The 25,144-nt window shown below is 37.3% G+C and overlaps 1 protein-coding gene across 1 annotated transcript in view; it reads left to right on the top strand.

The window, feature by feature from the left end:
• Positions 1–2,058: 2,058 nt before the first annotated feature.
• The window catches only part of padi2 (peptidyl arginine deiminase, type II), a 43,841-nt gene continuing 20,755 nt past the window's right edge, over positions 2,059–25,144 (top strand). The window contains exons 1-6 of the mRNA XM_028807929.2: positions 2,059–2,266; positions 9,370–9,532; positions 14,489–14,558; positions 16,027–16,088; positions 20,523–20,640; positions 23,231–23,356. Of these exons, the coding sequence (XP_028663762.1) occupies positions 2,175–2,266; positions 9,370–9,532; positions 14,489–14,558; positions 16,027–16,088; positions 20,523–20,640; positions 23,231–23,356 (631 nt within the window). The 5' untranslated portion in view covers positions 2,059–2,174. The remainder of the gene's footprint in view (positions 2,267–9,369; positions 9,533–14,488; positions 14,559–16,026; positions 16,089–20,522; positions 20,641–23,230; positions 23,357–25,144) is intronic.

The following is a 25,144-nucleotide window of genomic DNA, read 5'->3' as shown; positions in this document are numbered from 1 at the left end:
CTCAATTCTGACCAGTCTCCCTGTCCCTGCCACTGAGAAACATTCCCAAAGCAATAGCTGCCACCACCATGCTTGACCATAGGGTTGGTAATAGGTAAGTGATAAGAATCACCAGGTCTATGCCAGTCATATTATTTGGAGTTCTGCCAAAACAGTTCAATTTTTGTGTTTTTCCACATTCTCCTAGACACCATTAAATGCAGTTTGGCATGAGTGGCTTTTGTCTAACCATTTTACCATAAACACCGGAGTGCTATTGAGATGGGTGTCATTTCCAACAGGTTCTTTGTGTCTATATATACTTTGACTTCTCTCTTCAAGCTCCTCTGTCTTTATTCCAGTTTACATCTGCATCCTAAAAACATGTATATCAACTTACATGTTACATACAGAAAGGTTGACATTTCTGCTCCAACTACCTGTCTTGTTAGTTTGTTCTAGATTCCCACAGCTCTTTGTATGAAGATGTGCTTCTTGGCTTCATTCCTAAATGCACTTCCCCATAATTTACACTGGTGTCCTTGAATACATGACCCACCAGAAAGTGAAAGAATTCTGCTTGACCTACTTTATCATTGCCTTTGAGGATTTTGAACACCTGGATTGGGCTCCATGTAGTCTCCTCTGGTTAAAACTAAACAGATTTAATTTTCTGAGTCTGTCAGAACAGAACATATCCTGAATTCCCAGGATGCTTTTATTTGCTCTCCTCTGCACAGCTTCAAGTGCAGCAAAGCCTTTTTTGTAGCATAATGCCAAGACCTGCACACAATACTGAACCTGCAGTGTTACATGATATAGTCTAGGCATAATACGTAATTCATAATACATTATATAGTCTAAGCATAATATCCCTTGATTTAAATTCAATAGTTTTTGGTAGATAATATTTTATTTGCCTTTTTCATTGCTTCTGCACATTGCTCAAATGATGAAAACATGTCTTTATAAGCACCTAAATCTTTTTCAGTGGTTGCTTTCTGTACGACTGTGTCTCCCATCTTGTATTTACAGATGACATTCCTTTTGTCCACATGTAGTACTTTTAAATTTCTGCATTAAACTGCATTTTGCAAGTGTTCGCCAAGTTCTAAAGTATGTCCAGGTCTTTTTGATTTTTTTTCATTACTTTTGCCGCCTCCTTAGTATCTGCCGTTCCTCTAATTTTAGTGTTATCTGCAAATTACACACGTTTAGTAACTACTAATCAATTTCATTGATATAAATCAGAAAAAGTAACAGTACAAGGACAGACCCCTGAGTGACACCACTGATGAACTCACTTCATGTGGTGCATTGCCCTCTTATCTGTATTCTGTGTCTCCTGTCTGTTAACCAACCTGAGATCTAATAATAATAATAATAATAATAATAATAATAATAATAATAATTGCATAGTTTCCCTCGATTCTTCAAAATTAAAATACAACAAGACAGTCTTGCTAGTCCAAGGTCTCTTGTGATATTTACACTGATGCAACGTGCATACGCACTGGGCACCATATCCCAAAATGGTATACAGTAATGAGATACACAGTAGGCTATCATCTGCTAAAATTCAAAAATAGGGATGTTTAAATATTTCAGAAAGATAAATGCCGTGCATCTCCGTCTGCTCACCTGTACAAGGATCAGCAGTATCAGGTGTTTTCGTTAAATGATCCTTCGCTGTAGTGACACTCACGCAAGATGAGTTTCGATTGAGCATTCGATCATTTGAGCACCCGTCCAGACACAGATGACTAAAGGCTTGTTATTGCCACGTACTGTATTGTTCGACATAGCATTATGAAGCTTTCTAATAGACTTAGCCAAAGCCTAAAAGAGCTTCAAAAGCTTTCGAAAGATTTTAAGCTTTCGGAGGATTTTAAGTAGGTCAAGCCAGATTAAAAACTGGAATTACAAAGTGCTAGAGTTGGATACTTCTATAAGAAAACAATAAGAGTGCTGCAGGGCTAAATTGCGAGTGGGCGGGTTGCTGGAAAGGGCGTGCCCGCTTTGAGGCAGCTGTTACGTGAGCGTCCATTGGCTGTTGGCAAAGTAAGGCGGAGTCCACCTGCGAACTGCTTTAAACGTTCGAAATCACAAAAGCAGTCGAGAAAGCAGAATTTGCTCCGGTTGTAAATCGTTTAAGGGGACTCAAAAAGTTTATTGGCGAAAAGCGGACGTCCAAAATGTTTGCACAGCGTACGGTTCGCCTTCAGTGTGGCCAAGCCAATCAAGTCTTGCATGTCCTGGGCACTCAGCTGCGGGTCGACCTGAGCAGGTGAGCTGGCAGAGAGAGGAGCAGGGCATAGCTAAAAAAGAAAAATAAGCAGTTGATATTTACATATGTTCCGATCATTTCTCAGTGGTTTTCCTAGAAGATGAATATATTATCATTCTTTAAGTTATACTGTGGGATGCATTTTGTTGTTTGTGTTTGCTTGCTTGTCAGACTGTCAACATGCATGATCTTGCAAGTGTTAGCATTTGCAAAAAGCAAGTATAGCATTGCAAACAAGATGTTAAGTATGTGTGTATAGAGGTGCTTACATTTCCTCTCTTAATTTTTTGTTAGTGAAAGCTTCAAATGTGCTGCCCAATATGTTTTGTATTCGTGTTAGTATCTCTGTTTTGCATAATGATGCTCTATAATATTGAAAATGTTGAATGATTTGTGCTTATACGGCAATGACGGTGATCAAGTGAGACATCGTGGAAATTTTTTCAATACACAGTCTAACGTATTTTGTATTACTCTGTTCTTTTTTTTAGGAACACCATTTATAAAAGATAATGTTCCTTCAAGGATTACTCGTACGTCTTCCACAAATTACGCATGCGTATGGTATATGTGTTATTTATGCGTGAGCTTGTTGGTACTGGTTTTGCAACGTTCTGCTAAAAGACAAAACATGGTGGACGTTATTATAGGGTGCTGAGGAAACTCAGACCTTTGTATCATATAATAACATAAAAGAGCTGTAATATGAGCGCTATAGCAAAGGAATTGCAGTCGCCTTAAGGAAACTTTTTTGTTGTAGAAGTTCACGGTCATACAATTAATAATTAACACTTTATAATGGCAATTTTTGATATAATTGACAGTTCAAGGCAAGAAGCGTTAAGGCCTGTTAAACAGTTCTTCCAAGAACAGTCAGTTATGTTGTATTATTTTAATTTTGTTTTCTAAATTACTCTTTATAGGTGTGCTTGCATAATGTACAATGTAAAATCGTAGTGGTTATGGTTTTGAACTTCAACCCATAAAGTTCTGGGCTCTCATTGGTGACGGTGTACGACCAAGAACAAGTCACTTCATCTGCCAATGCCCCAGTTAGGAAAACAAAAGAAATGTAAACAGTCATACCTTAAAATGTTGGATAAAGGGGTCAGCCAAATATGTAAAATGTAAATAACATTCACCAATTTGCCTAATCCATTTTTGGCTTCTGGGAAGTCTTTTGCTAAAGCACTGGGCTGAAGGTAGAAACTGGCTCTGCAGCCAGTCCATTGCAGTAAAATAAACACACACTAGTAATTCTGTGTATCCATTCATTTACTGAGACAACATTATTAAATGGTGTAATATGTTGTGCTTCCATACAACACAGGTGGAGCTGAATGTTTGTCAGAGTATTGCTTGTGAGTAACAGCATTTCTTAAATCTAATAATGCTGATCCTTTCTGGCTGCTGGTTTTCATTTTCACATATTGACTCAAGGTGACATGCTGCCTTTTAATAATTTGGCTTTACAAGGGTTGTGTTTCTGTTATGCTCATACAATTTAGCTGCAGGATACTTGGTGGTTCTAGTGTCAGAAAATGTTTTCAATGGTGGTAAATCAATTACAATTAACCATTTTAATTCTGTTATATTGTTTTCTAAATATTTTTCACAACGCCCCAAAGATGTGTGTCTGAGATTAAATAATTATAGATGCATGAATATGCCCAGCAATGGAGTAGTGGTTCCTGCCTGATGAAGTCCTTTCCTAACTGTTTTTATTTTGGTTTATTTGAAATAAAATTAAATGAAAAGATCATAGCTCATTTGAGCAAAATATTTGTGTTTAAGGATTAATGCATATTCAAGCAGTGTTGCCTACTTGTGGCTAAGGCTTTGGACTCTAAAGCAAGATGTTGAATATTCAGCCCATGAATTTACTATGCCGTAATAATTAAGTCATTTAGAAATACTTAAAATATAGAGTTATGTAAACAATTGCACAGAAATGTAGAAAAGTTTGTAATGGTCTTTACTTTTTCAGATAATTTTGGAGTTGCTGTAAAAGTCATATTTTTTTTTATATGTGAACAATTTGCAGATTTACCAGTCATCAGTTGACAGAAGACTGGTCTTCAGGGATAATTTGTAGCAAGTCATGAAGGAATAAAAGATATCAACTGTCTCTTACTCTCTCTCAGATAGATGTAAATATGTCGATTAAGCTGGCATCTTAGGAATGTTGCATTTAATTTAAATAGTCTTTTGTAAATGCTAAATTAATAAGAATAAACCAACTGGTTTGGATGAATTTCATGGCCTTTTCATAGGATCAAAAATATTTGATAAGATTTGAGGTGCAAAGCTGCCTCTCTGCAAGAAATGTTATATAATGGATAGGGGAACAATATGAATGACCAGAATGAGGAAGCAAGGCTGTACCACTCAAATTTTCTTACGATTACTGGAAAATACAAAGCCTGTTCTTTTATAAGCTGTAAGATGATAGCAATCTCCAGATATGCTTATTTGTACGTTGTAAGGGATGGCCGGCCAAATATTCCGGTCCATACCTCCAGGCCGCCAGATGGAGGTCTCCCAAAAAACATGGAAGGTCCCCAAATTCCAGCAGGGCATTATGGACATTGTAGTTGTTATAAACAACCCTGCTGGATACCATGGAGCTGCTGTAGGGAGGCTTACGGAAGGCTATGTGCCCTATAAACCGGAAGTGCGTCATGATCACATGACCGGAAGGAACGACTTGCTTCCAGGTTGAAGAAAAGGACTTTTAATCTGACCCGGAAGTGATGAGGACTTATAGACTGTTGGGATGGAACCACTTCCAGGTCAGGGACTATAAAGGACTCCAGACGGGTGAGCTGAGCTGGGAGGAAGGGTGGCTAAGTGTCTGGGAGAGGAGGATTGGTATTTGATATTGTAGTGTGTATTGGTGATTATTTATGAGTATTGTCGAGAGAAGGGTGCTTGGTGCACATTATTATTATAAAATAAATAATAATTGGATTTTTATTTGGTGTCTGACATCTGATCTGAGGGTTCAAGGGGACAACAGTACCTCTGTCTTTCACAATGTATATAATATAATAGTATAGGATTTCACTGTATTGAGTTTCCAGGATATAAATGAGAAAATGGCCCTGCAGGGGAATCAGGAGTCACCCCATTCTTCTAAATTCTTTGAAGTGTTTTCAGTTATAAAGCTGTCTTCAGCATTCTTTATATTTTATTAGTTCAAGGTATGTCTCCCCCTCTCTTCAAGAGGTTCTTTAGTCAGGAATGGGTAAAAATGTGAGTTTAATCTTAAGAAGGGCTTGGCAGATTCCTGAGTGAGTGCTTAGAAAAAAGGAATTGAATCCTAAGGGGACACTGGTTAAAGATGCTTCAAAGCCCCCCTCACTTTGCCTTTCAGCATCATGAAGATTTTATTTTTTTGAGCTCACACACCTGCATAGTACTAAATGAGATTTATATTTTTTTGTACTATGGTATGTCTGACAAGTGCCACTTAAAATAAATAATGACTGTTTGGAGGAAAGTGGTCTTTTTGGTGACGCTGCTGTCACCATTTTGTAGGCTTCAGCTCAAGATACATTAGTCAGGTGATAAGAAGTTTAGAATTGACACGTTATTTTATATGTATGTGTTTTGTTGTTATTCTTGTATGTGTTTATAATAAACCATATAATTTGAGTAACTACGTAATTGTGTGCTACCTTATACTGAACTTCTCAAATCTCAGCCTTTAATATCTTTGTGTTTTGTGAAAGTGTAGCTGGATGCTTTACAATCTGTTATATCCTGTTACTCAGAGTTTACCTTCAGCCCTTGTTACAGTCTAACTAAACATTTCAATTGTATAAGAAAAGAATAGCTTCACATTTGTAAGGCAATAAATACAGGGAAATTGAAAGTAAGGTGTTTTTTTTTCTTTCTGTGAATTGTTCTTGTCTTTTTATATACTTAAAGCAACAGTGACACATTTAGCTTAGATAATAGAATAATGTAGTTTATGGAAAAATAAAGATTATGTAAACTACTTGAATGGTCATACTTTATACAAAACTGAATAAAAAGCAAAATAAATTATAACAAAGGTGAAATTTGGAGGATGTTTTACTTTTTCAAAGGAACAGTGGGATACACATTTATGGTGCAGGGTGAGGAAGATCGGCTGACTTCTTAGTCCACAGCTATTGTGTGACTTTAGTCTCTGCAAATTTATTATAAATCTCTGAGTGGGATAGTAGCTAATTGCTTTCTGGATATGCAGTTATTTGTGATACTTCATGCATAGAAATAGTTGATCATGCATTTGTCTGTTTGCTAGCAATTAAAAGTTTAAGTTTATCTTGGCTCAGATAAAATATTTCAAAGTACCCTAGCTTTCTATGTGATGCTAGGCATTCTGTGGATTGTATTTGTTGTCTTGGATCCAATTTCCATTAAAGAACTCTGAGCAGTCTTGACCTGACCCAAGGTACTTTGCTATAAGTCTGAAGAAATATGTGATCTGTCTGTCGTGACGTGTCTTTTGAGGCTGTTTGCCCTTTGTTTTGTAGCTTTTGGAGTTCTTGAAGGATCCAACTAATGCATGTTCTACATTGTAGCAGTCCAGTTCTAGGATTTACTTCTTAAAGCAGAGCCTTATGGGAGCTGGGAAGCTTACACAACTTGTCTGTATACTTCCCTTTGTTAAGAAAGGACTGTGTGTCTTGCACAGACTGACCATGCCTTTCGCTCACACAGTGACTTCCAGATGTCGGCTTTCATGCCATTGTGAAGAGAACAAAGCAGAAAGCTGCCCTGTCACTTTCATCTGGCAGATCAAGCTAAAATGGGAATACAAACCGTTTAAGGACACACGTAAAGTGAAACAATAAGGAGCAATGTAAAAATAAAAATATTTCATTTTGTAGTTTCAGTAGTCAAAAACAGGCAGGAGATTGAAACACAGGTGGACAAGCACAAAAAAGCAGATGTATCCAAAATATTTAATTAAAAAACTAAGCAATAGAATCAAGAACAATAAACAGAAGAAGCATGGAGAATGGTTTTCAAAGAAGAAGCGCGTTCAAGCATTGAACTATGGAAGTGCAAATTTTTTATATCTACTTTAAGGGACATTTTCATTATTGCTCTATAATTGGACCTGCCAGTTAAAAGAAACACATTGGCAAGCAACTTGCAAAACGCATGTGAAAAGAGCTTCTGGAATGGAGGCCATGCCAACACCTGACAAGGATGTGCTCTCACCCCCCAAGTAGCCAATAGTTCATATTCTGGGTTTTTTTGGAGCCTACTACTTTGAAGGTCATAGATGCCTGAGTATTCCCATCAGATTTGCCAAAAGGTTATTTTAGGCTTAGAATTCATACTTGACTGTGTTTCTGGGTGTCTTTTGCCTGGCAACATTTGGAAAGTTGTCATCTTGTTCTTGCTTTGTTCTTCTCAAAAGGAGAGCAGCTGAGTTGCCAGATGTTAGTATGTATGTATATTTTATATATTTATATATATATTTATATATATATATATATATGGTTGAAATAGTTTACTGTCAAATAATGCAAAGAGTACGCGACACGTGTTTCGCCCTCATTCTGGGCTCATCAGGTGTACACACTCTAATGCACTCCCTCTCGGGAATCAAACCTCGGACGTCAGCGCCAGAGGCAATGCCCCTAACGTTGCGCCATGGCGTGTGGTTCGTTTATTTGACAGCATGTAGATCGGGGTAATTACATTCACGGCATTCGTAGTTTGTGTCACAATCTGATTATTTGGGTGGTTACCTACTAGGTAACGCTTGTGGTTGGTCAGCAACCATTCTATGATCTGCTTCTCACAACTGAGGGCACCGTGGCGGATGTTAGCAGACTTGCTGACCAACCACAAGCGTTACCTGGTAGGTAACCACCCAAATAATCAGATTGTGACACAGACTACGAATGCCATGAATATAATATATATATATATAATATACATCCATCCATCCTCCAACCCGCTATATCCTAACACAGGGTCACGGGGGTCTACTGGAGCCAATCCCAGCCAACACAGGGCGCAAGGCAGAAAACAAACCCTGGGCAGGGCGCAAGGCAGAAAACAAACCCTGGGCAGGGCGCCAGCCCACTACAGGGCATATATACATATATATATATTTGTAGCTGAAGATCCACAAAGGGAGAATATGAATCACGTATCATAAAGTAGTTTTTATTCCTGAGCTTTCAGATACTGGGTGGTTGCTGGCGAAGTGTAATATCTTGTCTGCATAGCATTCCTTATGGGAAACACTAGTGGTCAGGGTGGCATCATTATTTCATTCAATGTAGATGTCCTCTCCACTATGTAATTTTTTGCTATATATTGCTGTTGATTCTTGTAAGTCTAAGCATTATCCTCTGATGAAGGCCCCTGGTAGGGGCTGAAAGCTCAGGAATAAAAACTACTTTATGATACGTGATTCATTTTCTCCCTTTGTGGATCTTCAGCTGCAAATATGCAAACCATATAACAGACCTTCTCTTATATATATATATATATATATATATATATATATATATATATATATATATATATATATATATATATATATATATATATATATATAATATAGCCTATACAGGCCAAACAACTAATGGTATTTATTATCTTTCAGTGTTGTCTTTAGCACAGTTTACAGCTTTGTAGGCATTCTCTGTTTTGCTGTAAGAAAAAAAGGGGTAGTTTTTTTGTTTTTTTTTTATTATGAGTCACTATTGTGACAATTACAGAGTTAGGCGTGCCTCATAAACCACAATGACATGTTGAAATAAAGTTTCAGGCATTTAGGTATATTCTTAAAAGTGATTAAAAGTAAACTATGTTGTATCTAACTTACTAATAAATAACCGTTTGATCCACTTCAGAATGCTTTTTCAAACAACCTGATCAAGTGTTTTGTTTTTCTCTCAACCATCACTGAGTAATCCTTTGTCTATTGTTTTGCTTCATTTTTGAATTTTGCTCCTCAGTTATGCTTATAATTACCATTAATCTAAAATATTCATATATGTCAGAGATGACATAGGTGTGTTCTTTTTGAACACTACAACATTTCCCCACTTCTCATCTAGCTCATCCTGTTTGCTTTTAAGGTGTGCTCCTCATGGTACTAAGTTTTTCAAAGCCCAATGGACCGATGTGTTGGACTGCAGAATTTCTCCTGGTGTCACAGGTCCAGGCGAGTGGCCATTAGCAAAAATGACCAGCATGCTTGTGAGCATGGGTGCACCAAGCAAGGAGGCCAGTGATGCAAAGGTGATCTTACTCTTGTCTTTTTAATTTATTTATTTTGATGTCTATTGCACAAACAACTAACCCATACCACTTGGAATGACTTTATCAGGATTTAGACAGTAACATGAATTGCAGAGGAAATTTAGCTTTTTAATACTAGATGTTCTTTAAATATATGTATTGGGCAAAAATGCACAGTGGTTAGCAAAGTGTAATTCTCAATTATGTTAGAATTGGTGAAGTGCTTGTGGCATTTTGGGTGGGGGGTTGGATTCTTGCAGAAGTTGTACAGGCTTGCTTGTGTGTGCTGCTTTGTACAGAGGTAATGCATATTGCCCTTAGACACTAATTCAGCTTAGGCAATTGATCTATTGTGTCAGTGTATCCTCTACTGGTCAAAATCTACTGTCTAAGTGAATGCATGGGTATGGTGTCCTCTCAAGTAAGCCTATTTCCCAGTGCTGTTTTTTTCCCCCCAAGAATATATTAACATGTGTCAGACACATAATTGTTGTTTTTGTGTGATAGTAAACAGGTATAGTATCAGGTGGTTAGCACTCAAAACTTGTTCAGACCTGTGTTTTCAAAAAAACTGTTCAATCAATTTCAAGTGAACTTTGCTAATGTTGGTGCTTGCTATCACAGGGAGGTTGTCTACATAAAAACCTCTTAAATAGACAAGTACAACTCTTTTAAACACTGAACAATCTTCAAAACTTATAGCGCTCTACATGGACACATTTTGGGATAATAGTAAGTATTCTCAAGTGATATCGTAGACATGAAAATTTTTCCTTGAAGTTGAACTCTACAACTTCACCTAGAGGTCTGTAAGCCCCACATACAGTTGTGCTTGAAAGTTTGTGAACCCTTTAGAATCTTCTATATTTCTGCATAAATATGACCTAAAACATCATCAGATTTTTACTCAAGTCCTAAAAGTAGATAAAGAGAAACCAGTTAAACAAATGAGACAAAAATATTATACTTGGTCATTTATTTATTAAGGAAAATGATTGAATATTACATATTTGTGCGTGACAAAAGTATGTGAACCTCTAGGATTAGCAGTTGGTTTGAAGGTGAAATTAGAGTCCGGTGTTTTCAATCAATGGGATGACAATCAGGTGTGAGTGGGCACCCTGTGTTATTTAAAGAACAGGGATCTATCAAAGTTTGCCCTTCACAACACATGTTTGTGGAAGTGTATCATGGCACGAACAAAGGAGATTTCTGAGGACCTCAGAAAAAGAGTTGTTGATGCTCATCAGGCTGGAAAAGGTTACAAAACCATTTCTAAAGAGTTTGGACTCCACCAATCCACAGTCAGAGTGGTCGACCAACAAAGATCACTCCAAGAGCAAGGCATGTAATAGTTGGCGAGGTCACAAAGGACCCCAGGGTAACTTCTAAGCAACTGAAGGCCTCTCTCACATTGGCTAATGTTCATGAGTCCACCATCAGGAGAACAATGAACAACAATGGTGTGCATGGCAGGGTTGCAAGGAGAAAGCCACTGCTCTCCAAAAAAAACATTGCTGCTCGTCTGCAGTTTGCTAAAGATCACGTGGACAAACCAGAAGGCTATTGGAAGAATGTTTTATGGACGGATGAGACCAAAATAGAACTTTTTGGTTTAAATGAAAAGCGTTATGTTTAGCGAAAGGAAAACACTGCATTCCAGCATAAGAACCTTATCCCATCTGTGAAACGTGGTGGTAGTATCATGGTTTGGGCCTGTTTTGCTGCATCTGGGCCAGGACAGCTTTACTTCATTGGTGGAACAATGAATTCTGAATTATATCAGAGAATTCTAAAGGAAAATGTCAGGACATCTGTCCATGAACTGAATCTCAAGAGAAGGTGGGTCATGCAGCAAGACAATGACCCTAAGCACACAAGTTGTTCTACCAAAGAATGATTAAAGAAGAATAAAGTTAATGTTTTGGAATGGCCAAGTCAAAGTCCTGACCTTAATCCAATCGAAATGTTGTGGAAGGACCTGAAGCAAGCAGTTAATATGAGGAAACCCATGCCGGTGTGCAGGACTGATCAACAGTTATCAGAAATGTTTAGTTGCAGTTATTGCTGCAAAGGGGGGTCACACCAGATACTGAAAGCAAATGTTCACATACTTTTGCCACTCACAAATATGTAATTAACTGGTTTCTCATTATCTACTTTTAGGACTTGAGTGAAAATCTGATGATGTTTTAGGTCATATTTATGCAGAAATATAGAAAATTCTAAATGGTTCACAAACTTTCAAGCACAACTGTATGGCCCAAAGTGAGTATTCATAACATCATGATTACTGCAGCAAATGAAAGGTCTGAAATATAAAACCCCTTTAACATCAAACAAAGTTTATAGTTCTGAAATAGTTTGCTGTAGTCAGAATTTAGACCTTGGCCTCATTGGAGTGTTGTTATGCTCACAAATTTCATTACACCGAGGCAATGTCACAAAGGAGATGGTTCAAAAAACATCTTTAGTACTGTTTGAAGACTGACAAATAACTGCAGGAAATATCTGTCTATAGGTATTATTACTTCTAAAGAAAACCTAGATGATGAATCCAGTGGGTTAGTTGTTCTTTCATAGAAAAAACTGGATACTACATACATTTCTTTGAATAAATAAATCAGAAGTTCAGATTATTTGCTTACTTGGAATACCTTTTATATAAAAATAGGATTGTGTGAGATGGTCTAGCATATACCTTAATCCATAATTTTTGCAAAGAAGTTAGACAGGACAGACCAAAGATTTTTTTTTTTAACACATCGCTGTGTATGTTGGTGGTGCAGCATAGATTAATTAATATTTATTTTACGCTATTAAGACTCTGGCAACCATCACAAATGGATGAAGCCATACTCTGTGTATATCGTTTCAACAGGGACATCTTGTAGCTATAGTAACACTATAGTGCCAGCAAAAACAATGACTGTTACACAGAGAAGCTCCTTAATCCCAGAGCTCAAGCTATTTGTGTTCCATTATTAAAGGATTTCTTTTTTGATTTATTGATTCCATAGATTCCTGAATTTCTCAAATGCAAGCTTGGAGACTTAAAATTTTTTTTTTTTTGTAATTTTTGTCTGTCATTAACCAACATGTGCTGGAAGAAATTGCAATAGTTCATAATTTCTAGAATAACTAATAGTGCTGTAATATGAATCTGTCCATATTTTGAAACAGTGTATGTACGTTGGCCCTCATTTGAGAGACATTTATAGGGTCCTTATTGTCATGTGCTTAGGGTACAGGTGGCGCAGTGGTAGTGCTGCTGCTTTGCAGTAAGGAGACTGTGGAAGGTTGTGGGTGCGCTTCCCGGTTCCTCCCTGTGTGGATAGTGCTTTGAGTACTGAGAAAAGCGCTATATAAATGTAATGAATTATTATTATTATTATTATAGTATAGTGAATTTTTTACTTGCATGTACAAATTGACAGTCAACATATTGCCACTCTATAGCACCATGGTTAAGAGTTATAAATGCCTTCCCTCAACTTCTGTCTTTCTTTTCTAAAATATCTACTTTACCTCCAAATGTCTTTCTCTTATAAAAAATCTTATTTAGAAGTGAATCCAGTAGTATGCAATAGCAAAAAACAAGTTTATTTTTATATTTATTAAACTAGGAAGCTGTAAGCTATGAAATTGGAATATACTGTGGTAGAATGCTTTTATAGCAATGGAGCCAGTGTAGATTTCCTACACTGTCTTAAAAGATGTACCAAGGATTCCGTGAGACAAATATTTTGCAGAGGAGTTGGGTGGAAGAAGACCGAGCTTGCGAGGAGTGGAATAGAGACGGCAGAAGAAACATAGATAAGGACTGAGAGTATTGTGGTGGTTGGTGTTGAGTGTGAAGAAAAGAAGAATAAAAGTGTGCTTTTTGGACATCTGGCTATCTCACTGTCTGTCTGTGTCTGGGCTATCTTCGTGTCTCTGCTGCTCACGTTGTGAAGGGAGGGGGGAGGGTGAGCTGAACGCACCCTAAGAAGATGCAGACGGATCAGCTGCTGGCTTGCTGCGTCTGCTGCCAAGCTGCGTGTTCTTCTTGTCACACTGCATGTCGATCATTTAAAAGCCTGTACAGCAGCTGTCCTTTTGTCTCGCTGCCTTGTCTCGTGGGACGTTAAAGTGTCTCTCACGGGACGTCAAAGTGTCTTCTGAGAAGATCACGTCTCGACCCAAGATTTTTTATTATAACAGAGATATATATACACACACACACATTATATATATATATATGTATATATCTGAATGTGACCAAGTCCCTTAATTTGTCTGTACTCCAGTTGCAAAAAACACATCTGCAGTTGTATTTTAGATTTGTACTGATAAGGTGCCTTGACACAATAATCAGCAAAACAAAATGCTTTTTTAAATAAAACAAGTTTGATATTTTGCTAGTTACCTTTCCTTGTATTTTCTGACTTGGCCAAGCATTGTAGAAATTTTCATAGTAAGAAATGCTGCATTGTGATTGTGAAGAAGATGAAAGTTGCAGGTATCATAGGGCTATTTCTGAATGTTGGGTTAGAACCATTAGAGTCAAAAGAATATGATGGTGGCTGATGTTGCACACTAATAGTGAGTCAATAGTTTGCCAAAGAATGTAAGAAGAATAGAGTTGGGGAAACCTGAGTTCATAAGAGAGTTTAATAATGTAAGTAACATTTATTTGTCAATTTTCAATACTTTCTTCCAATGTTATGTCTGGTTCTGTCAGAAATAAAGCCGGTCATATAATTCATTCAAGAAGAAAGGTGTTGGGAGGTATGCTGTATTTTTAATCACCTAATAACTAACTTTGCAAGTAGTTTATAATGACTAATTAAAAAAGACAACTACATACAGTACGTTATAAAGATCTGTAAACATATTAGTATTCAGTTGTAGTGATTATTGGTAAGTTATAGTAAGTCTGAGCAATTACACTAATTTTTCTTCCTGTGCCAACAGGTTTCTGTTTCTTATTTTGGCGCTACTAAAGAAGAGTTGGGGAAAGCTATTTTGCACATAACATCCATTGGTAAGTTTAACCATGCTGTGTGACAAATAGATTATTGCTGACTAGATTTCACTCAGATAGGAGACTCCTGGTATCTGTAGAGCAAAAAATCTGCAGCTTGCTGACTCTGAAATTTATGGCTGTTTGAAATTTCTCTCTATTATAATAAAAAAAAATCTTGGAAGGAGACAATAATGATCTTCTCAGAAGTCAATTTGATGATATCTCATTACAGTGGCACCTATAAAAGGGTTGTGATCTATTAGCCAGCGAAGGGACAGTCATTTCTTGAAGGTGATGTTTTGGAAACAGGAAAAATGGACAAGTGTAAGGATCTGAGTGACTTTAACAAGATCAAAATTATGATGGCTAGACAACTGGTCAGATCATCTTCCAAATAGCAGATCTTGTCGGGTATTCGTAATATGCAGTGTTTAGTACCTACCACAGTTGGTCCAAGGAAGGACAACCGGTGAACTGACAAAAGGGTTATGGGCACCCAAGACTCCGTGTTAATCCTTGTTGAGAATGAAGGCTAACTCATTTGGTCTGAGTCCCCAGAAGAGCAACTATAGCACATATTGCTGAAAAATAAAATGCTGGCCATGAGACAAAGGTGTCAAAACACACAGTGCAGTAATCCACTTTTATATATACAAAAACTGAAGATATAGATAAGCAGCAGCAGTGAGGTGCCTGAGCAAATGCAAATGTACATTTCAGTTGTCAGGAACTGCAGCTGTACTCCATTTATTATTAGTATTGAACATTTCCCATCTTCCCCACCCAACACCTTTTTCTCTTTTCAAGGCTATGACAGATGCAAGACAGTATAACAGGTTAGACTGCAGTATTTATGTTATGAGTAAGCTACAGGACTCCTCTCAAAGTACATCAGATGGCCAAGATAAAAAGATATATATTTTTTTAATTAAGTGATTAATGGTGCCTTTTCATTTGTTAGTTTGTTCTGCTGCAAGATGTAAAACATGTTAGGGCACAAACATTAATAATAATACATTAATAAATAAATGAAAATCCTATAACTAGGTAACATTTAAAGTGTAGGTGCAGTCTGTCTAGTAGGCATTGGCAGGTTTACATTTAGATTTGGAAAGTAGCTAGGTTAGGTAAAGAGAACTTTTTGTAAAATACTCTGCCACTTGGTACAAATGTATTCTCATTTTTAAAACTTGAGAGTTAGAGACTGGTCATATTGTAAGTTGTATAGAACAAAAATTGCCACTCATAGTTTCAAGAATCTGTAGAGAGACTTTCTTGGAATGATTCTCTTAACAAACATCTTCTGTTTGTAAAAATCCTGGCAGATATGTTCTCACCACTGTCAGACCAATATTCTGTCTTTTATTCTCTCTCTGTTATTTAGGTATCCTTCTCATCAGCCAGGCTTTCCAATCCACATAACAATTCAGCCAACTGTGGACTAGAAGCAAATTCTTTATTTTGCTAATAGTTGTCTCTTTTGCAGGAATCTCTTTAGATGTTGATGCAGATCGAGATGGTGTAGTGGAAAAGAATAACCCAAATAAGGTGTGTGTGTTTTCTAATGTAAATCCTGTGAGAAATTTGCTCAACTGGATGTGCAGCCTAGAGTTGTAGATGTACTATAATTTATAGTGTACACAGGCTGAACAAACATTGGCTTGATACTGAAAACAGAATCTTGAATCACTAAGATCAATTTTGAATTGAAACTTAAATCTGAAAATACCCTTTATTTCTCCATACTGCTTCAAATAATTGCACCTCGAAGGAATAACAATGATTTTTATATAAACATAAAGTATAGTCTAACCCAGGGGTAGGCAACGTAGGTCCTGGAGTGCCACAGTATGTGCAGGTTTTTGTTCCAACCCAGTTCCTTAACGAGAACTCAATTATTGCTGATGAAGCACATATTGCTTAAGTGACATTTTAATGCTTCATTTTAGTGGTCTCGCTTGTTAAGGTTCTCCAACCTTAATTGCTTATTTCAATCTTAAACTGCTGCATTCAGTGTTTTAATTGCTCCTTATTAGCAATAAGATGTAAAAGACAAAGCAGCCAGCAGTTCTCCAGCTAGCTTTTTTCCAATTACATCTGTGTGTGTTCATCATGCACGGTTTGATTTAATAAAACACTTAATAGAAAAATGTGACAGACTGAAAATGATCTGTTTTAGGCTTCAAATCATTTGGATGATATCCTTGGAAAGGAAAAAAATCTACGATATAAAAGCCTTACATTGCACAGACTAACAAGCCATAAAATTAAATAAGGTCTGAGATTGGCAATGATTGGTTTCTAATTAAGCAATTGGGTTGAATGAAAACCTGTAGCCACTGCGGCTCACCAGGACCGACATTGCCTACCCCTGTTTTACATCTTATTGCTAATAAGGAGCAATTAAAACACTGAATGCAGCAGTTTAAGATTGAAATAAGCAATTAAGGTTGGAGAACCTTAACAAGCGAGACCACTAAAATGAAGCATTAAAATGTCACTTAAGCAATATGTGCTTCATCAGCAATAATTGAGTTCTCGTTAAGGAACTGGGTTGGAACAAAAACCTGCACATACTGTGGCACTCCAGGACCGACGTTGCCTACCCCTGGTCTAACCAACCCAACGATTGCATCAAATGTAGTGTATATAACCTCCTTGGACTTGTACTCTAACATTCTGTTTGCCTTCTTAATGGCTTCTGAACATTGTCTGGGAGTCATAGTGGGCTCTAAGCTATCGACTTCCAGACAATGTTCATAAGCCATTAAGAAGGCAAACAGAATCTTAGGTTATATAGCACAATGTATGGAGTACAAGTCCAAGCAGGTTATGCTCAACCTTTATAATGCACTGATAAGACCTCATCTGGAGTACTGGGTGCAGTTTTGGTCTCCAGGCTACAAAAAGGACATAGCAGCACTAGAAAAAGTCCAGAGAAGAGCAACAAAGCTGATTCCAGGGCTACAGGAGTTGAATTATGAGGAAAGATTAAAAGAGTTGAGCCTATACAGTTTAAGCAAAAGAAAATTAAGAGGTGACATGATTACGGTGGCGCAGTGGGTAGCACTGCTGCCTCGCAGTTGGGAGATCTGGGGACACTGGGTTCGCTTCCTGGGTCCTCCCTGCGTGGAGTTTGCATGTTCTCCCCGTGTCTGCGTGGGTTTCCTCCGGGTGCTCTGGTTTCCTCCCACAGTCCAAAGACATGCAGGTTAGGTGGATTGGCGATTCTAAATTGGCCCTAGTGTGTGCTTGGTGTGTGGGTGTGTTTGTGTGTGTCCTGCGGTGGGTTAGCACCCTGCCTGGGATTGGTTCCTGCCTTGTGCCCTGTGTTGGCTGGGATTGGCTCCAGCAGACCGCCGTGACCCTGTGTTCGGATTCAGCGGGTTGGAAAATGGATGGATGGATGGATGATTGAAGTGTTTAAAATTATGAAGGGAATTAGTACAGTAGATCGAGACTGTTATTTTAAAATAAGTTCATCAAGAATATGTGGAAACAGTTGGAAACTTGTTAAGGGTAAATTTCGCACAAACATTAGGAAGTTTTTATTTACACAAAGAACGATAGACACTTGGAATAAGCGACCAAGTAGTGTGGTAGACAGTAAGACTTTAGGGACTTTCAGAACTCGACTTGATGGTTTTTTGGAAGAAAGAAGTGGATAGGACTGGGGAGCTTTGTTGGGCTAAATGGTCTGTTCTCGTCTAGATTGTTCCAATATACAAACAAAATCCAACAACGAGGAAATCCTGCTATTGTACAAGTCCAACACGTAAATTTGATTGATTATCAAATACTCAAAGTTGTAATTTAAGGTCAGCTTTATAGGTTATGAAATTAAAAAGAACATGCATGAATGTAAGTATAGAAAATACAGAAAAATATGAGCATTGTCTAAGAAGTTGATTTATGTTATTAGCTGATGCATCTGCCTTAATAAATCAAGTTCATTGTATCAATATATTGAAAGAAGGTAGGTTTAAGACACACACACTTATAATGTGAAAGGCAGATTGGTGTACAATGAATATGCTAATAGAATAATAAAAGAATAAAATTAATCCAAAAGCTGTGCGTGTTTGTTAAACTGGGAATTATAAATTGGGTCACAAGTGTTTGAATCAGGTTTTGCTCTGTTGGCATCCAATGCAGCCGATAGAGGTTCTATCTTTACTGGAACCCTGATTTGGATTAAGTAGATTTGGAAGCAATATGCTGGCACTCTACCTGCTACAGGTCAGTCTAATACTGAGACTCAAATTCATGACCCCGCTCTTGTGAGCATGCCCAGGGAGCAGAAAACCAGCAACTATTTAGAGCTAAGGTATGCCTTTCATTTGGTATTCTGTCATTTCTGCAGTAGGCTCTTGTCCAAACATGTTTGAGCCCTAACAAATTAAGACCGAAGGAAAAAGCTTGGCTGTTTTAGTGGTTTTTTTTTTTTTGCAACCCAAGGCATTAAACCTATGCAGATATTTTAGAAGGAATTGTCATACAATGCCTAGTTTTTAAATACATTTTACTTTTCTGAAGATGCATATTTCTTCTGGACCTGCGCCAGGAGTAAATAATCTGAGGCAGAAAAATGCAAATAGACTAGGAGGCTACCTAAAAGAGGCAATTTTGTAAGTTGTTTAACTTATGTTATAACTCATTCAAACCTTAAGGTTTACATATCTGAATTAAAGTGACTTTCTATTATATATGGTGAATATAATCCACATCATGTTTTAAAATCAGCCTATGTAGTTTATCTTGTGTAACTAAGTGGTAAACATTCACAAACATCCAGCCATCCATCCATTTTCCAACCCGCTGAATCCGAACACAGGGTCACGGGGGGTCTGCTGGAGCCAATCCCAGCCAACACAGGGCACAAGGCAGGAACCAATCCCGGGCAGAGTGCCAACCCACCGCAGGACACACACAAACACACCCACACACCAAGCACACACTAGGGCCAATTTAGAATCGCCAATCCACCTAACCTGCATGTCTTTGGACTGTGGGAGGAAACCGGAGCGCCCGGAGGAAACCCACGCAGACACGGGGAGAACATGCAAACTCCACGCAGGGAGGACCCAGGAATCGAACCCAGGTCCCCAGGTCACCCAACTGCGAGGCAGCAGCGCTACCCACTGCGCCACCATGCCGCCCATTCACAAACATTTTACACTAAATCTGTTTTAGTGTTAGTTGATATATGATGTGATTTAACAGGATTCCTTTATCAAGCATTATTGTGCTATTATTTATTTATTGCATATTCTTTATATAGATACCATTTTGCACTTGAAATGACAGCACAACAATATATTGTCTGTGCATAACTGCTTTTAAAGATTTAGTCCGACAGTTTGGTGTCTTGCACCATTCAGTGTTCAATATTAGAGTTTCACAGTTTTTTGGGTTTGTGGCAGTGACAATGGCAGCTTGGAACCAAAAAAATCTGAGGTCATCCCATCTTATGAGCTAAAGTACTGAATGGGCATCATTCTGTCTTTCAGGCCCAATATACTCGAGCAATCGGTTTTGCATTAACAGAGTTAAGTTATCCATGTGACTATAAACCAAGCAAACCTGACATCCGTGTCCCCCAGCCCTCCTTCTCTGCCCCGAAACCAGCCTTTCAAATATATACTTGATCTATGAGCCTCTCCTGGTTAGAAACTGGTGGTTTAAAACAAAAATCGTCAATCCTTAACAAATGTAGGAAAATAGGTAACTCTCTGACACTGGTTAATGTAAACTATAAAGTACATTATTTATTTTATATGGAAAAGAATTGGTTATAGGTAAAGCTGCATTTGTTTTTCTGTAAGGCATAAGGACTTCTACAGAAACAATACATTTAAAGCAATGTGCTGCTTTAGAAGGAATACTGGTGGAAGCAAGGAAAATATAAAACATTGTCATAAGTTGAGTTTTTTTTTTCTATGTCTGTCCCCTTGAAAAATGTGTTATATGTCTGTCTTCTAGTCCTCCTGGAAGTGGGGCCCTAAAGGGCATGGAGCCATCCTTCTGGTCAACTGTGATACAGAGGAAAAGTTTCTTCACCGTCCCGACTTTGAGAGCAACACTATTAGTAAACTTTCAGGTATTTTCATCTGTGCCATATTCAAGAGGATCTTTTGGTGATGGACTGGGAAACTTTATTTTACTCTGCTAATAATTTTCATAATTTAATACAAAAATGTCTTTAAACTTTTACAGTTCAGGGCTTAAGGTTGGGTGTAAAAAAAGATGTATATGTCCTAATGATAGGTGAAAGGATGTACAGTATGCCAGTGTTATTTAATATCATGAATTTCATTTATTTACCCTGGTTTGAAACAAATTGGAAATACATGTGTATGTGTCAAAGTACTATTATACAAACCTTAAGTCTGAAAATAACACGGAGAATCAGAAATTAGCATCTTCTAGACGCAGAAAAGGAAGCATTGTAATAGAAGCTTACAACTAAAGTCATTTGCTGCATTACTCACTTTGAGCTGAGGTTTATTTGTTACATGCCTTTCAGATGTGTTTAAATTAAATTTGCTAATTCCCTAAAAAATTTTTTTTTTTTTACTTTTTTGCCATCCCTAATTTTTCTTTACATAATGTTTTAAAAAAGCATAATTGGTCACTGGTGAGTGTTGTTTTTATTAGATCTTTAGTGAGTGTTTTTCTTCTTTATTTTTGAAATGTAAACAAATGTTTATGTATAATCATGTTCTATCCCTCTCTTTTTTCTGATGTGATAGTAGAAGAAGAATTTGATTTCCTAAAAGACAGTATGATATTTACTGTACTTCAACAGTGCAGTTCAAGAAATCTTTCCTTTTATACATTCTAAAATTAGGTTGTGACGGCACACAAAATATCATGAACACGTAAATCCCTCAAAGCACCCCTCTTAAAGTGCTGGTTGTCAGTACACAAAGCTAGAAAGGATTTAAATGTTTATTGATTTAATAGCAAGCTGCAAGGCAAGATTCATTGACTCATCTAAACAATTAAATTCTAGTTCAGTTCCTTTCATAACTTTCTCATCATCCAGAATAACATAACACATGCTAGGCAGGCAATTGTAAATTGTTTGGGTGTGGCTGTCAAAAAGCATCAAAATGGACTTTTCTGATAATTTATCTGATTTTTGTTTTTCTGTCTGTTACCATATGCCAGGCAGAAAGCTTATTTTGGTCTATCATACAACAAAATAATGCAAACATGTTCTATATTAAAAATATACAGTACAGTGATCCCTCGCTATATCGCGCTTCGCCTTTCGCGGCTTCACTCCATCGCGGATTTTATATGTAAGCATATTTAAATATATATCGTGGATTTTTTGCTGGTTCGCGGATTTCTGCGGACAATGGGTCTTTTAATTTCTGGTACATGCTTCCTCAGTTGGTTTGCCCAGTTGATTTCATACAAGGGACGCTATTGGCAGATGGCTGAGAAGCTACCCAGCTTACTTTTCTCTGTCTCTCTTGCGCAGACTTTCTCTGATCCTGACATAGGGGGTGTGAGCAGGGGGGCTGTTCGCACACCTAGACGATACGGACGCTCGTCTAAAAATGCTGAAAGATTATCTTCACGTTGCTATCTTTTGTGCAGCTGCTTCCTGAAACGGGTGCTTCGCATACTTACAAGCTCGAAGGGCACGTATTGATTTTTGACTGAAAAACAAACTCTGTCTCTCTCTCTCTCTCTCTCTCCCTCTCTCTCTCCCTGCTCCTGACGGAGGGGGTGTGAGCTGCCGCCTTCAACAGCTTTGTGCTGCGGTGCTTCACATACTTAAAAGCCAAACAGCCCTATTGATTTGTTTGCTAGAGATTGTTTTCTCTATCTATGTGACATTCTGTGCTCCTGACACGCACTCCTTTGAAGAGGAAGATATGTTTGCATTCTTTTAATTGTGAGACAGAACTGTCATCTCTGTCTTGTCATGGAGCACAGTTTAAACTTTTGAAAAAGAGACAAATGTTTGTTTGCAGTGTTTGAATAACGTTCCTGTCTCTCTATAACCTCCTGTGTTTCTGCGCAAATCTGTGACCCAAGCATGACAATCTAAAAATAACCATATAAACATATGGTTTCTACTTCGCGGATTTTCTTATTTCGCAGGTGGCTCTGGAACGCAACCCCCGCGATGGAGGAGGGATTACTGTATACATTCTAGAGCTGAAATATACCTTTTACTCAAATATCATTTAACATACGTCATTTGTATAATATGCCTTTAGAATGAGTTATTCTAAATGGTTGGTAGAAGATTTTCTGTATTTCTATGCTGTTCCCTGTACTACTTCTTCTTATTTAACAAGTAAGTGTTGCTGTAAAACATGAATTGTTTTTGGTATTTGGTTATGCCCTCTTTATATGTATGCACTGAAAGGAGAAGTATGGTAATATGAACTTCTAGATAAATCCGGAGGGAATGCTTTTACAAATATGCAGTCTTCTAAACAGACAGTGGTAAAATAACTTTTTCCTTCAAACATAAAACATCTACTTTTTTGGAATTTGAAGTCTTAGATTTGGAAGAAAGTTTTTTATGTATTATCACAAACACGCATTTTTCGACAGTATAGTTTGCAGAACTATACACATTTGCATTGACAGAATTCAGGTCTATAAATAAGCTTTAAACCTGATTTGTTCTATCTCTTTTTTTTTTTTCTTTTTACAAATAGATTTAGAGGATATGTCCCGCATGATTCTGCGGGTCAGTGGCCCAAAAGATCTTTCCAAAGATTATAAACTGATGTTACATATTTCCCAGGGGGATGCAGACAAGATAAAGATTTTTCAGGCAATCAGTAAGTTTTATTGTATAACATTTATACTTAATATTTATTTCTTATATATATATAAGAAATATAGAAATTACCTTATGGTATTATTTAAATTTGTAATTTGCCCCTTAATGTTTATTTCTAGGGGAAAAAATGAACATTAACATTATTTATTATGACATTTCAGAATAATTGCTCAGTGTTTGTTGTCTGTTATGTATCTCCATTATTTTAAAATGTATTTTCTTGTTTATTCAGATTATTATTGAAGTTTGTTTTTTGTGGAGTTTTTTCCCCCCTCATATATATATATATATATATATATATATATATATATATATATATATATATATATATATATGTTTGCTGACCTCTTGTCTCAAGTCCTCTATGTTGTAAGATTAAATACGTGTTTTGATCACTTATTAAGAAATTGAATTAAAATGGATTAAGTGTAGTTTTAAGAAACACCAATGCCAGGTCACTCTAGTTGTAGGTCATGACTCACACCTTTTGTGGGTTAAAATTCCTTACCAGAAATATGCAGTGTGAGGGCTTGTATTGACTAGTTGAGTAGTGAAAAATACTTGGGTGAATCTACCCTAAAGCCATAGATAGAAAACTTGAACTCTGAGGAGCTATTAAGCATGGGGGTGACATCAAATAACAACCATTTTATTTTTTAATCATCTGACTAATCCAGAGTCCTCAAACATATGGTTAACTTTTGGTTGTACATGATATAACCGCAGATGATTATGCTGTCCTGTTAGAGGTATAGGCCAGTTTTGTCCTTAATGATGGTGTACCTATCGCAGATGATTAGTATTATCCCATCTTGCTAGCATTATTTTTCTTACTATGTGCTTGAATGGAAAGTATTATTCTGTGTTAAATTTATTACTGGCAGAGAAATTGGCTCAGATTATTTTAAAAGTATTAGATTCCTTCTGTAGCACTTTTCAGCTACTTAAATGTTTAATTTAAGTGCTTCTTGACAAAAGATCTTTGTCAAAATGTACTTTGCTAAAGGCAGGTTATATGTAACATCAAGGAAGCAAGAAGAGTGCCAATATTGCCATGTATTACAAGTCCAAACCAATTAAGGGTATACATTTTATGACCATCAAGAAACTGAGTTCCTGTCCTTTCTGCTCCATATTCTCACATGGAAATGCTGGATACAAATACCAGCTTGCTTAGTTGAGCCAAGGAGCCTCTCACAAAACAAAGAGGTCTGGCGCACTAAGCGACTTCTCACTGGTGACATTTAGGGCCTCATCTGGTATTGTTCAGGGAGAGGCCAGTTTAGTGAGGCTGAAATAAGAGAGCCTGCTGGACACCCTTACACTTGTAGTTTGATGCTTGCTTGAACTTGAACTTTATTTATTGCCAGGCAACATGGTTGCTAGGAATTTCTCTTGGTGTTACATCTGTACACATAACAAAGTAAATACAATTATACACAATACATGTGCAATACATATACAATGTTATATACAGTAGTAGTGAAAGATATATTGCACAAATATATAAAACTAGCTGTGTAAGCCTGTGCTGTAAAAAGCCCAGGGTCCTAGAAACTATTGAAATCGTCAGAAAAAAAATTGAAGTGTAGAGATGTCCGGTAATTGAAAGGAACTACTCTGGGTGTCTCTCTCCTAGGAGGATTCATTTTGCCGACATGCTCGCATCGCTTGTGCATTAGTGGTGGGAGGAAAAGTAAAAGGGATACCATTTTGCCAATGTCAGCACCTAAGCAACTTTGTCTTTCTTTGGAGGTTTCGTTTTGCAGACATGCTCGTCTCACTT

Source organism: Erpetoichthys calabaricus, chromosome 8, assembly GCF_900747795.2.
Source record: "Erpetoichthys calabaricus chromosome 8, fErpCal1.3, whole genome shotgun sequence".
In the NCBI taxonomy this organism is placed as follows: Eukaryota; Metazoa; Chordata; class Cladistia; order Polypteriformes; family Polypteridae; genus Erpetoichthys; species Erpetoichthys calabaricus.
Note: the sequence above shows the minus strand (reverse complement) of the source record. Positions and strands in the feature narration are given on the sequence as shown.